The sequence below is a fragment of the Plasmodium malariae genome, assembly GCF_900090045.1.
Source record: "Plasmodium malariae genome assembly, chromosome: 7".
In the NCBI taxonomy this organism is placed as follows: domain Eukaryota; phylum Apicomplexa; class Aconoidasida; order Haemosporida; family Plasmodiidae; genus Plasmodium; species Plasmodium malariae.
The window spans coordinates 1,853,811-1,871,365 of NC_041781.1; the positions used below are offsets into that span (position 1 = coordinate 1,853,811).

Genomic DNA, 17,555 nt, shown 5'->3' on the forward strand with positions numbered 1-17,555 from the left:
AAAATAGTTAGCTGCATTTGACAATTCTATGTAGAGATCATAGCTTGTCTTAAGGGGCACTGTTATAAAATCATTAATAATTTTAAAAGTTTTTATGAAGTATTTCGTTTCGTTAGAAAAGTTTACAGAATTGTTATTTGTTTTAGAATGTTCTATATAATCATCATTTAGATTAGAAAATTGTGTAATTTTACAATTTTGAAATTTTATAAATTTATAATTTAATTAATTTTGTGTAAGCAGGTTAAGCTAAAAATTGGCTAGCTGCGATAGACTATTCATCAGAATTGCTGACATTGCATATAAAATTCACATACGATTTGTTTTTAGCTTTTAAATTATTTTCAGAAAATTGCTTATAATAACTTTCCTTAAAAAAACTCCCCTTAAGAATGAATCATTATATATATTGATTAATTCGTCTAACTTTAGAAATGTGAAAAAAAAAAAAAAAAAAAAAAAAAATACATAAAACACAGATATACTCTTTCAAACATAAAAATATGAACACCTAAAAGAGGATAAAATATTATCTCAAATAACATAAATGTTCAAGTAATATATAATGAGTAAAAAAATCGAGTTCAAATTGGAGTACTACATAAATGATATTTTAGTGTTACATTTGGGATATGAACTTGATCATATTTCTTAACAAGTTCATAAATTTTGGAGGGTTTGAACAATATTATTGTCAAAATGGTTTGTGAATTGGTCAGTTAATTAGGAACTGCATTTGGTACTATATGTGATACTACCATTTGTTATTATATTTTTTATCTTATCTGCTTACGTACTTTTTAATATATTTTTTAATGTAATTTTTTATATATTTTTTTAATGCATTTTTTAACGTATTTGTTATTGTATTTTTTTTTATTTAATTACCCATTTTGCTTATTATCTTCTACATAAGCCTTAAGATGATCATACTTATCCATTTCTTCAAACAAAGACTAGTACACCCATAAAAAAAAAACAAAAACAACAAATGGTATAAACTGTTGTACAACACAACGGACTAATTTACTCTTTTATTTTAGTTAAAAAGAAGAATCCCTAACTATTATTACTACAATGTAGAAATAAAAAGAGGTTGTATTATTTAATAATTTTTTAGAGGTTTCGTTCATTCATTCTTAATACATAAACGCTAACAATTAAAAAAAAGAAGAAACTTACCACATAAATAATATATATATATATATATATATATATATATATATATATATATATGTATGTATACCTTCATAATTGTATATATGTATATTTGTATAAATGTATATATATATATATTTTTTTTTTTTTTTTTTCATTTAACTAATCGCATAATTTGAAGAAAGACCCCTAAAAATGAGAAGTTCAAAAGAAATTTAAAAAAATTAACATGCAAGTTTATATATATATATATATATACTATTAACGCAAAAAAAAAAAAAAAAAATTGTATCCTTTTTATTATGTTATTTAAAAAATATATATCATTAGAAATTAATATATTTATACGTAAAAATATTTTAACTGTCATAAGATGATTAAACTGTTGAAATTGTATGAATTATATTTTTTGTCTCAACCTTTTTTTTTTCTTAGAATCTAATATAAACTGATATTAAATAAAAAAGGAATAATTCTGTGATGGGTAGAGTTTTTTCATTGTACATAATATATATAATGCTGACGTTAAGATGAAGAAAAATAAATTACAAAACATATTTTCTTTAAAAATTATATAATTATTTCTTATAAGAATAAAACTATGGATTTGCAGTAGTTTTATCGTTAACAGTTAATTATCTACTTTTTTAGGTTTTAATTTAAAAAAAAAAAAATGAGATTCTTTGTTTTTTGAAAATAGCTATATATGTATTTTAAGCTTCATGATTATTTTATTATTATTTTAGTTACCTTTATGGCATATTAAATATATATATATATATGTGGTAGATGTGTTAATTTAACAAAACGTTTTTAGGCATTTTTTATGAATACATTTATTTTTTTATATTTCTCTTTTTTTTTTTTTTTTTTTTTGAATTATGTAGAATAGTTTTTAAAATATTTTTATAAGTTTTTTCTTCCTCTGTTTATGTGTTGCTTTTTTTTTTTTTTTACCTTTTATTATTTTTTTATTATATTTTTTTTTATTTCTTCCCGCCCTTCTGAATATAGATGAACTAGACAAATGAGTGAAAAGTTGTGCTTATTCTAACATATAGTTGCAAACAAAAAAAAAAAAAAAAAAAAAAATACTCTTAGCTGTAGTTGGGTAATATAAATATTAACGTTACTTAATTAGGCGCATATCTTTTCTTATAATTCACAAGAATGTGTATATACAAATATATGTGCATATATGTATATAAAAAATAAATTAGTATAAACAAACGCAAGATTAGGGAAGAAATTAAAATTTGCCTTTATCAGTAATTATTCCTTATGGGAATATGGTAAAAGGGAAAACTTGTATTAAAAAAAATTATTCAGACGGATAAATATTAAAACATATAGTTTTTTTATGGCTTTGTTTAGTGGAATAGTTCTTTTATTGTTCCATATCTTGTTACAAGTATAACAATTTTAAACATTTGTCAATATATGTACACATATACATATTTAGGGAAATTTTTTTTTCTTTTTCTTTTTGTTTTCTCTTTTTTTTTTTTTTTTTTTTTTTTTCCTTCGGATTAATTTAAATTTATTCAAATAAATATTTTTTTATGTTCATGTGCTTTTGATTTATTTAAATTTATTCGTATAAATCTTTTTTTTTTTTAATTACGCCTAGTTTATTAACGGTATATATTATTTTCTTCCTACAGAATATATATACAACACCGAAAGGTGGAAATGGCAACTTAGAATTGAAATTAAGTAATATAAATTCGAGAAAGTTATCAGGATGTATACCTTCACATATAAAAGGATTTAGAAGACCTACGTTTAGTGAAAAAGGTGAGATGACTTTTGTTTGTAATCCAAAAAGGAACAAACAGGCATGTTCTAATTCTAGAGAAGAAGAATATGAAGAAAAAGAGAGTGAATTTTTAGATCATTATTTAAAAAAATTAGACAGTGTAGAAAGGGAAAGAAGTAAAAAAAATGAAATGCTTTTCCCCTATATAAGTACAGATTCAACTGCTATGATAACAGAAAATGAATTTAATACTAGAATAGCTAATTTAAAGGGTCCAGTTGATTCAAAAATTATGATTTTGGTATGGAATTATGTTATTGAATATGAAAGAAGAAAATATATTAATATGGTAGATGACATAATAACTATGTGTAAATTGCTAGCTGAATTTTATAATGTACCATCTAACTATGAGAGTAGTATAAAGCAACATGTAAGGAATAAAATGATGAAGGCATTAATGAAAAAAGAAGAATTTGATTATAAAAATATAAAAGATTTTGCACGAGATGATGATGGAATATGTGCTAGGTGGGAATTCCAAAGGTATGTACAATTGAAGAGACGATTATGGAAATATTTTAGGGAAGCTATGGAAGAAAAATGGACTAAGAGGTTATATAAATGGTTTAAGGGGTATCCGCACACGTAAATTAAATATTTTGATGCATATAATGGAAATATTTGCACAAATAGTGAATGTACCATTTATGTGTATGTGAGTGCATGCAGGTAGATTGATCAAAAACGTATAACAGTGAAAGGTGAAATGGACATATTAACAAGATATAGTAGGTGGTAAATATTTGTGGCACATCAGTGTATTTATGTGTATGTATATTTGAGAAAAAATGAAGCTATTTTTATTGGAGCCATTCTGGTTAAAAAATGCCTAACGTGCTATTGTAGATGTGAGGGCATCGAAAGAGTAACAATTTTTATGTAAAATAGTTCTTAAAAAAGGGAGAGAAAGAAAGAAAAACAAAAAAATAAAAAAACAAATAGATAAATAGATGTTTTTCCATTTATACCATTTTGCATAACTAGCATATATATTTTTTTTATTTGTGATATGTGTATATATGTGTACCATACATATATATGTGTGTGTGTATCTACGCCGTATCTTATTTTTTAGTTGTAAAAAGTTGTTTTGTAATATTACTTTTGAAACTTCCAAACTTAGAGAGTCCCCTTAATAGATGCTTCATTTCTTTCTTTTTTTTTGTCATTCTTCTCTACTTCGAGCCTTTTTATTTTTATATCCATGCTGGAGGAAGAATTCTTTAGTATAAAAAAGAAAATAATTCATGATTCTTGAACTGCTAGTTTTTTTCTATTTTTCTAATTTGTTTCTAATTTGATTCTAATTTGTTTCTAATTTGTTTCTAATTTGTTTCTAATTTGATTCTAATTTGTTTCTAATTAGATTCTAATTTGTTTCTAATTTGTTTCTAATTTGTTTCTAATTTGTTTCTAATTTGTTTCCAATTTGTTTCTAATTTGTTTCTAATTAGATTCTAATTTGTTTCTAATTTGTTTCCAATTTGTTTCTAATTTGTTCTAATTAGATTCTAATTTGTTTCTAATTTGTTTCTAATTAGATTCTAATTTGTTTCTAATTTGTTTCTAATTAGATTCTAATTTGTTTCTAATTTGTTTCCAATTTGTTTCTAATTTTTTTTTTTTTATTTATTTGGTGTAATATAGATCATTCTTCGAATTACTTATGTGTCATTATGTATATATTTTTACAAAAATATGGAGGTTTCAAATTGGTTATTTTATATATATAATAAAACTTCCATTATATACATTTTATTTGTTGGTGGTCTTAAAATTAATTTAATTATCTGCTGTATATTATTACATAATTTCGTACAATAGTTTCACTACATGTAATATTGCGCAAGTGTTATTAAGCCCAGTGTGATACTGGCACAGTAGTATATTAAGGAAACTTCGGCCGCTCACTTGCTTTTTCGCAGAACAGTTTTTACTTAAAATATGTTAAAACAAAATAAAATGGAACAAATAAAACAAATTAAAATAGAGTATATAATACAAATAAAATAGAGCAAATAGTTACAAATAAAATAGAACAAATAGAACAAATAGAACAAATAGAACAAATAAAATAAAACAAAAAAAACAGTCATTTTTTACATTGTTTTCCGTGTTATTTACTGTCATCGCTATAATCAAAAAACTATATTTTTAATTATGAGACTACAAAATATGATAAAAATGTCAATAACAATATTTTAATTGCCTTATTCTAAAGAAATGGTTAAAGCATCATTTTTTTTTTTTTTTTTTTTTTTTTTTTTTTTTTTGTTTTGCTGTTGATCTATCCTACCCACTGCTATTATGAATATGCTTAGCTTAAATGTTATATTTTTTTACTTCTAAATGAAGATAGAATTTGAATGTGTGTAAAATTATCATTTTATTTTGAAAGAAAAAAATTGTAAACCAATTTAGTTATAAAGAACATTACGTAGTTAATTTATAAATTTTGTGCCTTTCTGTTTGAGAAAAACTCACTAAAATGTTTTATTAAAATGCACATTTTGCCTTTTACGCTCATAAAAAAAATTAATTAAAACGACAGTTGTACTTAATTTTTAACTACATGGTGTGGTATTAATTTGAGAAAAATCGTGAAAATCTAGTGAAGAAAAAAGGATGAGGAAATAACAAAAACAGGTTATAGCACGGTAGTGTACATATACATACATTTATATATATATATACATATTTATATTTATATATATTTATATATATTTATATATATTTATATATATATTTATATATATAAGCAACATATAATATGAACATGAAGACAAAATACTGTAACATAATTGAAGATATGGAAACTACGCACAATTAATATATGTATGGAAAAATAAAATTCCTCCTTTTTATGAAAGTTTTCGGATTAATTATTCCCCTAATAATTAGGACCTCTCAGTGTCACAGTAATGTAAGATGATTAGAAGAAAATACGTAAATGATTTTTTTTTTTTTTTTTTTGTTTTTTTTTATATTCATTATTTAAAAAAAAAAAATTAACGTATGTGCAAAATTTGAACTTCTGTAAAAAAAAAAAAAAATGTTTACCTATTCGAAAAAACAAAAATTATTAAAACGTAATTATATATATACGTATGTAAGTGCATAGGTATATATATTTTTATGTGGATGTATGGGAACCAACTTTTTAGTTTACTATGTATACATCTTTGGAAAAGGAACATGATTTAGCACAAGTGGTAGTAGTATATTTACTAAATAACAGAATACTAGCGGAGGAAAAAGAAACAAAACTTAAAGAATTAAAGACTGACATATTATCATGTAAAGAGAAAAAGGATAAGTCGAAAAATGTAAAAGTCATAATTTCCAAAATTGTGAATTCATCTGAAAAGACGTTGAATAACGAAATGCAAAACGATGACTCGTCTAAGAAAAATACCAAAAATAGAATTGTTGAATTTTTTAAGTATGTAGATAGATATTTTGAAAAACTAATATTTAATGTACTATATTCTATAAGTTCAGATGAAGAAGTTGATTACGAAAAATATAATGATGAATTAAAAGAGAGAATGAAAGAATATTTGTTCCTTTTTGAACCTCCTGCAATGGCAATGATTGGAATTCTTTTTATAAATCAGGAAACATCGTGGCTTTCTATTATATTACTTCTTATATCATCTATGTTAATTATTTACTGTATTGCAAAAATTTTAAAATATGACAGACTACATAAAAATTTGTTTACGTTACAAAATATTTTAAAAGAAATTTCAAGGATTAAAAACGTCCCGAGTAATATTGTATTAAGAATTAACGAAATGGTGAAAAAACTTACCTTTAAATGGAAAAGGAAGAACTATATATTTTTTAGTGCATCAAGGTAGAAACAGGGGTGTCTCAATATCTAAGTTATTCGCATACTCGGTCAGTCTGTTTGCCTGTTTGGTTTTTTTTTTTTTTTTCTTTTTTTTTTTGGCTTCATTTTGCTTCTCAAAATAGATTTTTACTATATTTTAGGATTCCTCCTAGTATGCTAATATATGTGTATATATTGCAGGTTTTTATGCATGAAAAAATATGCGTGTTTGCAATTATTAAGAATATGTTTTAACGTCGATGTAGTATGTTCAAATTCTTTGAGTTCATTTGTACGAGGGATCTTCAAAGGCATAAATATTTTTATATTTTTTGCTTAAGGGGATTATTATGAATTTTGAAAAATATTCTTATTTATTTTGAATTAAATATAAATATGTGTATTACTTGTGATTTTGTGGAAATGTGTATACGAGTAATTTCTTTTTTTTTTTTTTTTTAAAGGAAATATGTATATTTGTCGAAGCACAAAAATGAAATAATGATATATGATTATAAATAGTATGTATGGAAAAAAACAAAGAAAAAAAAAAAAAAATTTAATAAATAAAACATACTGCAATAATCCCATTTGATTTATTACCTAAATTAAGTTAAAAACGAAAATAGGACACTGCTTTTAAAATCTACTTAAAAATTAATCAGGTGGTATATTTTTGTTAACGTTTATTATTTTTTATTTTTTTACTTTTATCTTTTAATATATATTTTTTTTTAATTCTTTTGATGTGGCATCCTAATTATGCAGTTGTTCATTTGCAAGAAGGAAAATGGTAAAATAATATTGCAAAAAATAAGAAATACTTTTTTATAGATATTAATTCGCTTCTTTAATTTCTTATATTTTGTTTTCTTTCAAAATTTTGAATTTAGAAAAAAGTTTTGTATGTTTGGTTGCTGAAGTATGGGAAGCGGTTTTAAGAGGGCTACAAGGAATTATGGACACCATTAAAAATATGTACCTGTGTAAGTATTTACATATATATATATGTATATATATATTTATTTATCAACACTAACATGTATGTGTATGCATACATGTGCGTTAGTGCATAAACTTTATTTAACACTTATATTAGGTCTTTCACTCATTTTGGGGGGTTTTTATTTAATGTTTTATTTTGACTGTTCACTTTACGGGGGGGGGATATAAATACCTCAACTAGAAGTTATTATTTAAATATATGATTAATATATAGAAATATAACATAGAACAACATAAAGGCGTTATGATGCTGTTTAGAAAGTCGTTTTTTTTTTTTACATCAAACATAAGTTAGAGATACTTTTGAGAAAACATGTGCTTTTAATTTAAAATAACAGGATATCTTATTGTATTTGTCCGAAGTGCATAAATGCATACATATATATATATATATATATATATATATATATATATATATATATATATATGTATTTATGTTAAGGTGTACGCGATATAATTACAATGAAGTGCTTAAATAATGCATACAGTTGTACTTTAACTAAATGGGGGTATAAAATGTAGATAATATTGTTCTAATGTGAGGTTGAGTATCTTATCAAATTTTAATATCATAGGATCAGGGTTAAATATTTATAATACCAACTTTTTACACCTTACGATCAAAAAATGAAATATATATGAGAGTTTAAGAGATCAATCATTATTTATTCGTCAATCAGCTATAATAAGGGGCATTTTATATGCTGGATTAACGATTAAAATTTGGTTGTGTAAAAAAAAAAAAAAAAAAATTAGGAATAAAAAAATGAAAAGTATAATTTAAAAGTGAAGAACGGCTTGGAGAGTGAATTGTACGAATATAAGGTAAATAAAAATTACTACTATGATAAGTAGTTACATTAAGCTTTTCAAAGATACAGGATAAAATTAATAAAGAATGATCATTACTGAGTCAGTTTTAAATGTGGAAGGATTAGTGTTATATATGGCAAGAAATTTGAAATTCTGTGTTCATAAATAAAATAAAATAATGTATACAAAATAGTTAATACTCATTTTTTATGCAAACATTAAAATTTCTGCTATTTAACTAGGGAAATAATAATATTAATAATAATAATAATTAAATCTCAAAAATTATGTTCAAAAGTTAAAAATCATAAAAACAAATATGAGCTATCAGTTTTTGTTCTGTTCTGTTTTCTTTTGTATATTTTTTTCAAGGGAAAATGTAGTACTTAAATTAATTTTATCACTCCTTTAATATGTTATATAAAACAAAGAAATAACAGAAAATTTCTCTCAAATATGTACATAAAAAATGGAAGGAAAAAAAAAAAAAAAAAAAAAAGAACGAAGTAAAATTTAGTAAAATGAAGTAAAATATAGTAATGTAAAATAAAAAGTAGTAAGTTAAAATAAAATATTCTAACAAGTGAAGCTTTTTAAATGTCTAAATTAACAATTTATATATGCAGTTAAAATACTCAAGCTGACTATTTATGTTTGGGTAAACATAAAATTTACATTATTTTGTGAATTAAATATAAGAAAAATCATGCGAATAAAACTTTTATGGCATATTATTTGAATACCTCTTTTTGCACTTAAAGATATATATGTATATATAGATATGCACATATATAAATACATACCGTTTAAATAGCAAATAAACTATTACAATAAATTAAGAGGTTTGTAATAATTTTCTCAAATATTTATGCACGTAAAAATGTACGAATATTTAAGTATTTATGTAAGTATGTACATATGCACGTATGCGCGTATACACGCTTGCCTCTGTGCACAATTATGTCCATATTTCTCAATATTTTATATATTTCTGATTGGCTTTTAAATTTTTTGCTTTCTTTTTCATATAAATAACTTTCAAAAATTTATGCACGTAGTATATTCCCACAAAAATAAGTAGGTTATAAAAAATAACAGATAATATAATATACATCAAAGTATTCATATTCAAAAGAGATATGGTAATAATCTGCAATAAGGACCCAATAAGAACAGAGTAGGCTAATATATAAGGTGAATATTTTTTTAATTTCTTCATAAATTTTAATAATTTTCTGTATTTCCTTTTTTGTTTTAAAGAAGGTTTACCACACAGTACATTGTTCATGAGATGCGGCATTTCTACGTCAATTTGTGAGTTTACTTTTCTTAAAACATCACGTATACTTTTTGGTTTACGTTTATTTAAAAAATTATCTCCTTCTTCTGTTATATCAAGAAAATTTGAACCACCTTCTTTATTTCCTGTTTCAAAATCATCATCTGTACTTGTCTGATCATTTTGTTTTTCAGTATCCGCATCGAAAGTTTTGGTTTCAAATGGATTTTCAAAATTCGTACTTATTAATAAATCAAATAGTCTACTAGAATCTTGTAATTTGAATAAATCAAAAAGTACCTCTAATTTTTCATTTTGCTTTAACTGATCAAACTGTCTTTGAAAATCTTCTTTGAATAATAAGGCATGAAGCTCTTTTCGAAAATTATCATCATGGATTAATGCATTAAATCTTTTCCCAAGTGTATTATCATCTCCTTCTAATAAATCCAATATTTTCGATCTTAAATTAGAATTACCCTGATATCCCTTTGATTGTATTCTTCCCTTTAATAATCTGTTGAGTCTGAAATTTAATGGGTCCTTCCGGCCTATTTGCTCATCCCACGATTTACGAAAGTTGCTAAACTAAAAAATTATGCCATGTGTGTAATGTTAGAAGGGGTTTATTTGTTGTCAGTGTATGTGTACGCGTATATGTATATATTTACAAACTTCCGTCTTACGACGAACATCAAGAATAACAATAACTTAAAGGATAAAACATATTTATATTTTATTTTTGCCTCACCTCATAAGAATATTTCCATACACATATTAAAAGGGAAAAAATAAAAATTTTTGTGAAAACGATAAAGTATTTATTCGTTATTTTCCTCATATTGAATTTCTTTAAAGTTGCTAAATCATTTGGGTAAAAGCAAAATTTTTTGCCATTTAACTTTTTCTTTATATATTGAGTAGGTGCTGTTCGGCTATATTTTTACTTTATTACCGCTTTCTATTTCTGCAAAATTTAAAATGTTCTAATTTTTCGATATTAAATAAACGTAATAATACAATATCAATTACAAGGGGAAAAAAAAAAAAAATATATATATTTATATATATATATATTAAAGAAAAATATTTTGCTTAGTATTCTAAATAAAAATATTACTGAATAAAATATTTTAAAACTATAATCGGACTATAATAAATATAAAATATGTGTCATAAAATAATTACACGTAAAGTGTGTTTATGCATAAATAATTATCTAAGAAAAAAGAAAGAAAAAATTTACATTTGTATTATTTAAGAATACTATATTTAATATATATTTTTTTATTTATCTAATGATCCATTTTTCTGATTACCCATTTATCAATTTATATGATTATCCATTTATCTTTTAAATATAAATGATTAGTTATTTTACACTAAGATTACGTCATGCATAAGTATAAATAAACTTAAAATAGTTTAATAACATATATAAACAGTAAATTGTAAAAATATATATTTTTTTATGGCATGCCTTATACCTTTCTCATAGTATTATGAAGCAGAGTTGAAATTAATCTTAATGTTTTAAATAATTAATTTTTAACCTAATATTTGAGAGTTTTAAGCGAACTTTGAAAATTTTTGCATGAATATTAAAAAATTTGGTTGAAATGCAAGTATAAGAAAAATTAAAAAAAATTAATAAAAATTTGAATTTGTGCATGTGTAGTATATTTATCTTATATGAACATTTTTTTTTAGTTAAAATATAAAATGTATATACAAAATAGAATGTATAAATAAAAAATAAATCGATAAAATAAGATTATGCAAAATTAAAAATATGCAAAAATAAAAACATGTAAAATAAAAAAATGATGAAATAAAGAAATAATAAAATAATAAAATAAAAAAGAAATAAAATAAAAAAATAATACAATAAAATAAAAAAATAATACAATAAAATAAAATAAATAAAAACTGATAAAAGAGGAAACATTTTGCTTCTTTTCACAATGTAATTAAAATAAAATATTCAGATAAGATAAACTGGTGCTTTAAAATTATTTTAATGCTTTTTGTATTTTCCACTTTGCTTTAGTATAAAGGGGAATACGCACACATATATACACTCATATATAAGTATTCATACGTGTGTTATAACATACACATTGATTAAAAGAACCCAATATAACAAGCTAATAAAATCTTCACAATGAAGCCTCCAAAAAAGGAAAAAAAATAAAATAGAGTATTTACAAAAAAATATTAAAGATCCAAAATTAGTAGTTCATTATTTTATGTGCATTATTAATGTCCCAATAAGCCGTTAAAGGTTATATTAACATTTATTCGTTGTTTACTGAAATGTTTTATTTTTTACGTATATTTTTTAAAATTATCTTAACTTTAACATTGATATTAATGTTAAAATTAATATAAATATAATTCTCATATACGTATTATTTTTTATGTATAAAAGGAAATGCGAACAGAATGATTTAAATTAAATTTATATTTGTTTAATTCATTTATAATATCATTATACCGGGGTTTTTCTGCTACACATCTTTATGTAAGCATTGGTGAAATTGTTGTGTGCATATATATTATATATATATATATATATATATATATATATAGGTAGAATGCTTATATTTAATAGTTAAATTATTTTCCGTAAGTTTATTAATAGTAAGTGAAGATGTAGTCGATAATATAATAGCACTAATGGATTTATTTCCCCATAAGAATATTTTAAAGCAATATGTGAGGAAGCACTTAAGGTTGCATAATGGAAATATCATGCATGTATGAAACATAATCTTATACATTTTGATAATATTTGCTATATTTCAAAATATATTAATTCTGATAAAATATCATATAACTAAGCAACTTTTTAAAATGTGTGTACAAAATTGTTTTTTTTTGCCTTAAAATTTGTAGCTCAAATACGTATATTTGAACATTCTTGAGGAAAATTATTAAGGTTAAAAATTATTATGTACTGAACTATTCATTTAGTGTGTAATAAGTAATATTTATGAATTATGGTGCAATGTCTGAACTGAGAATTGTAAGCCTTAATAGAGATACCATACAACATAATAATTTTCCCATAGCAATTAAGAATAGTGTGGTAAAAATGATCTTGCTGTTAAATTATATAAGTTTATTATTCTTTATATGATTTAATAATTAAATTAATGTGGAATCAATATATATTAATAAAATAAAATAAAAAAAAAAAAAAAAATGTATTTACACTCTTAAGAAGTAGCTTTTTAGTAAGTAAAATATTCTTAATGGAAAAAGGTTATACAAATGACATGTACGCTACTTGGTGAATCGTAAAATATATATATATATCCATATATGCAAAAATATATATTAGCATGAATTTTATTTTTTAAAAAATATGGTTATAGGATAATTCTGTAGTTATATATTAACAAATTATTTTATGATATAATTTTTCATTATTTACACTTTTAAGATTATAAAATACTGTACTTTATTATTTTTTTTTTTTTTGTTGAAAAAAAGGAAGAGTATAATACTTTGTAATTATGAATATTACTATCAAGTAAGTCATTCCATATTGAATTTTAAAAAATATTTCTTATGAAAAAATATCAATATATATTGAAGGATCGGTAGTAATAAAGAGCACATATACATGTAGGAATAGTCATCTGAATAAGCATTATAACCGCTCTTCATAATTATTTAATTTTTAACAGAATTTATTATTCTATTTAATTCGTGTATTTTGGCGTTAAGGGGAATATTCAAAGTTGGAGGTAGTGCCACACTGAATTATATTTTTTTTATTTATTTTTTTTTTTTTTTTGTGTTACTAGTTTGATCTTCCTTCTGCTTAGGAAGTGTCAATATAATTATTCCTTCATGAAAATAATTATTTTTTTCAGTAATTAATAATTAATATAATTTATCTTATCCATGATAGTCAAATCTATCAATGAAAACATTTCATTTCGTGCATATTTTACCAACAATTGAATAAGGGAATTGGTTTAAATTGTGAGGATGTTCAATAATAGCATAATACAGATTAATATTTTGACAAATATGTCACTTTGCGGATTTCTAATTTTTTTTTTTTTTTTGTTTTTTTTTGTTTAAGGAATGTGGAAACCACTTTTTAAATATGTAAATGTTTTATCATACCAGGAATGACCATTATTATTTTTTTTTTTTTAATAACAATTTATAACTATGATATAAAGATATTATGTCTGTGTTGAATTATTTTAAATATTTACTGTTGTACTCTCATTAAGTATCTGCAAAGGGGGGAGTGCGGGTGACAAAAAAAAAAAAAAAAAATATAATAAAAAAGACGTAGTATTAAAAATGCAGATATGTAGATTCCACAACAGGGAAGTTTTCAATCTTTAATTAGTAGCTTTAGGGAGAGGTTATATAACACATTATATAATTGTGCTCATAATTTTTGTTACTAGATAGAAGTAAAATGTTGGTTAAATTAGTCCGAACGAATGTAAAATGAAAGAATGAGGTGGTCATAAGCATAATTTTATTTAGAAATATGAAAAAACAAATTCATTTGGTAGAATGCCATATATATATATGTATATATTTATCAAAATGATATGAATGTGGTAGGGAAAAATATTTTACTATAATATACTGGAAAAAGTATAACGTTGTATCAAAAGTTAAAAAAGGAAGAACGTCATTAAACGATAAAAGTTTTTAGTAATTGTTGTATAAATAATTAGTATGTGTTGACATGGAGTATTCGTGAGTATGGAAAAACGTAGCTGAATTAGTAGTGTATACATAATTGTTTTTGATGGAAAAATAAATGAAAAAATATACAATTTTTATCTATGCTTAGGCGAAAAGCAATATTAAGAGCACATGAAAATTATTTAAAACTAAGATACTTTTTTAATATTTCAGTAAGATTGATGAAATTATTTTGAGTTTATATATTTTCGTAAAAAAAGTTATAATTAGAAGAATAAAAGAAATAAATATTGAAAAAAAAAAAAAAAAAAAAAAAGAATAAGACGATTATTTCTTAGTTTTAGTTAATAAAAGGTATTAATATTAAAGGAGTTATATAAGTTTATTATAAGCAAAATTAACAAAAAGGAGTGTTGAATAATGTTACTATGTGTTAACTGTACATATATTTATTCATAGTTACATATTTAAAAAAGGCTATATATTTTTTATTTATTCGAACAGAGCAAACATTTTAATATACTGTTACATTTTTTAAAACTTTAAAGAGAGCGTTATCTTTTCAAAAAGAAATTATTTATTGTATCAGCACTAAATTTTTGCTATAATATAGTCTTTTAATTAACATGAAAACAATATTATTTGTAAGTTTGATTTTATTTGTTGTAATATGTATACCAGAAAATGTAAAGATATGTTTACTAAATATTCAAAATGTTTTATTTGTACGTATAAATATGTATATTTTATTCCACGTTATATATGTTGTTTCATTACATATTTTATTCGCATACAGCGCACTAATTTATGTATATAATATAATGCATTATTTACAATTTTACGCATAACAGGATGTCATATGATAGCTTATATATATATATATATATATATATGAGATTATATAAAGTTGAAAAGTTAAACTGATAAATAGAAGGAGAATTCTTAATAAAACCTAAATAATGGTCCTCGAAAACTTTAATAATAAAAAAAATTATTTTTTTATATTATTTTGCTGCTCATAAAAATTTGCAATAATATGCTCTTTACGATGTCAATATTGTGAAATGCCTTAGTAGAATTCGTATGAAATTACAGAAATGTTTTTACGCTATTAACAAAAAAAAATTATTTTTTTCTTTTCAAAATTTTGTCCTTCAAAATATGTAAAATTAGTTGTTAAATATTTTAAATAATTAAACTGTGATATAATAAGGTTTATATATATATATATATATATATATATATATATATATTTTTATATCAGATTATATATATGTATATAATAAAAAATAAAAAAAAATCCAAGATTAATTCTTTGTAATTTTGTCATGTCTTTTAAAAAAATTTATTTTTATTTTTTAACGTAATTTTTACAAAGCATCTTAAGGGAAAAAATGCAATTGATATAAATTACACAAAAAATTTTATAAATATTAGTATGCCACTATTTTTTCAGATATATCTTGTTTTAATGTAAAAGAAAATTATTGGAGTGGGGGGTGGAGAGAGGATTTATGTTTCTATTTACTGAGGTTATAAGTTGATATTTAATAGATTGTATTTATTTTAATGATGAAAATCGTGCTTGAGTTATAATGTAAATTATAAAAATATTTTCTTCACGCATTATTCCTTGCAATGCTCGTAATAATTAAACAGATACACTTCGTTTTTTATTTTTTTAAAAAAAATATTTTTAATGAAAATAACTTTACTATATTAATATAGTAATAATATGCAGATGGTACTATATACATTTCGTATGATAATAATTGAATTGAGCAATTATAATTAATATTTTCCAATGAATAGTAATTATAGGAAAATTATAAAAAATAAGGCAAGGTAATACTTTTTTAAGCATTAGCTGTAGGTATCGTCTTGAAAAATGTAAATATAATTATATTTATGAGAAATGTTCGCTATAAATTTTGTCCTATTTACCATTTAATAAAATTTTTCATTCTTTTTTTCAAATTTTAACGCATTGTTCATCTAATATTATGTCGGTAAGGAGTGCTTACAAATACTACATGGAACTTACGGCAGACACAATAAAAATAATATGTTCGTTATGAAATTTTAATTCTCTATATTAAAGAAATATTCAGGAAGAATGAAAAAAGAATTGTTACTTTTTTGAGTATATTTAACGTTTAACTATTTATATTATTTTATAAAATAAAAAAGAAAAGAAAATGGACTAATTAATAAAAGTATTTCTGAACAAATTACAATTTATATACAAATTATGCGCGCATAAAAAATAGTGTGTTTTGGCATATAACATATTTTAATAGAACTATGTTTCACATGTATAAATGCAAATTTGATAAAATGGTATTTTTTGAAACTTTTTACATTTTTACTTAATTAAAGTACGAATATTAATTTTTTATGTGGTACTAAAAGTACTACTGTAGTGAAATGTTAAAATATAATTTAGGAATAGTCAGGAAAAGGGGAGAGTTATTCATATGTAATGTTCACTAATAGAAAGGTACATGTAGTAGCATATTAATAAATTATGAGCTGTTAATTTTAAAACATGCATATCCTTATTATATGAACAAAGGCATAATTAATCAATTCAGAAAAAGAAATTCAAAATAGAATATAAATTTTGAGGTATAGAACAGAATAGGTACATTTTTATGCTATCATAGTTGAATTGTTATAAGAAATTTATTATGTGTGAATATATTTATATTTCTTTTAATGAACCCTAAGATATTCTATGTTTACGGGAACAATACAAGTATTTATATAAGAATTTTTTTTTTTTTTTTTTAATTTATGAAAACAATTGAAGTGAGTTATCTGGATATCAGTTTTATAGGGAGTTCTATGAAAATGAAAAAATTTTCGCTAATAATAGTAAATATGATAAATACTGTAGTAAATTAGTAACATATGATAATACGTACAGTGGCATTACTAATTTTTGCAATAAT

At 22.4% G+C, this 17,555-nt stretch overlaps 3 protein-coding genes across 3 annotated transcripts; 2 read left to right on the top strand and 1 right to left on the bottom strand.

Annotated features, from left to right (window-relative positions):
• Nucleotides 1-2,447: 2,447 nt before the first annotated feature.
• On the top strand, nt 2,448-3,569 carry PmUG01_07048100 (Plasmodium exported protein (PHIST), unknown function; the record flags this gene model as incomplete). Its single annotated transcript, XM_029004239.1, has 2 exons — nt 2,448-2,450; nt 2,823-3,569. 2 exons carry the CDS (start codon nt 2,448-2,450, stop codon nt 3,567-3,569), a joined length of 750 nt encoding a protein of 249 aa, XP_028860948.1.
• A 2,274-nt stretch (nt 3,570-5,843) lies between these two features.
• On the top strand, nt 5,844-6,843 carry PmUG01_07048200 (Plasmodium exported protein, unknown function; the record flags this gene model as incomplete). Its single annotated transcript, XM_029004240.1, has 2 exons — nt 5,844-5,903; nt 6,145-6,843. 2 exons carry the CDS (start codon nt 5,844-5,846, stop codon nt 6,841-6,843), a joined length of 759 nt encoding a protein of 252 aa, XP_028860949.1.
• Nucleotides 6,844-9,606: 2,763 nt separating this feature from the next.
• PmUG01_07048300 (Plasmodium exported protein, unknown function) lies at nt 9,607-10,753 on the bottom strand (the record flags this gene model as incomplete). Its single annotated transcript, XM_029004241.1, has 2 exons — nt 9,607-10,500; nt 10,664-10,753. 2 exons carry the CDS (start codon nt 10,751-10,753, stop codon nt 9,607-9,609), a joined length of 984 nt encoding a protein of 327 aa, XP_028860950.1.
• Nucleotides 10,754-17,555: the final 6,802 nt, after the last annotated feature.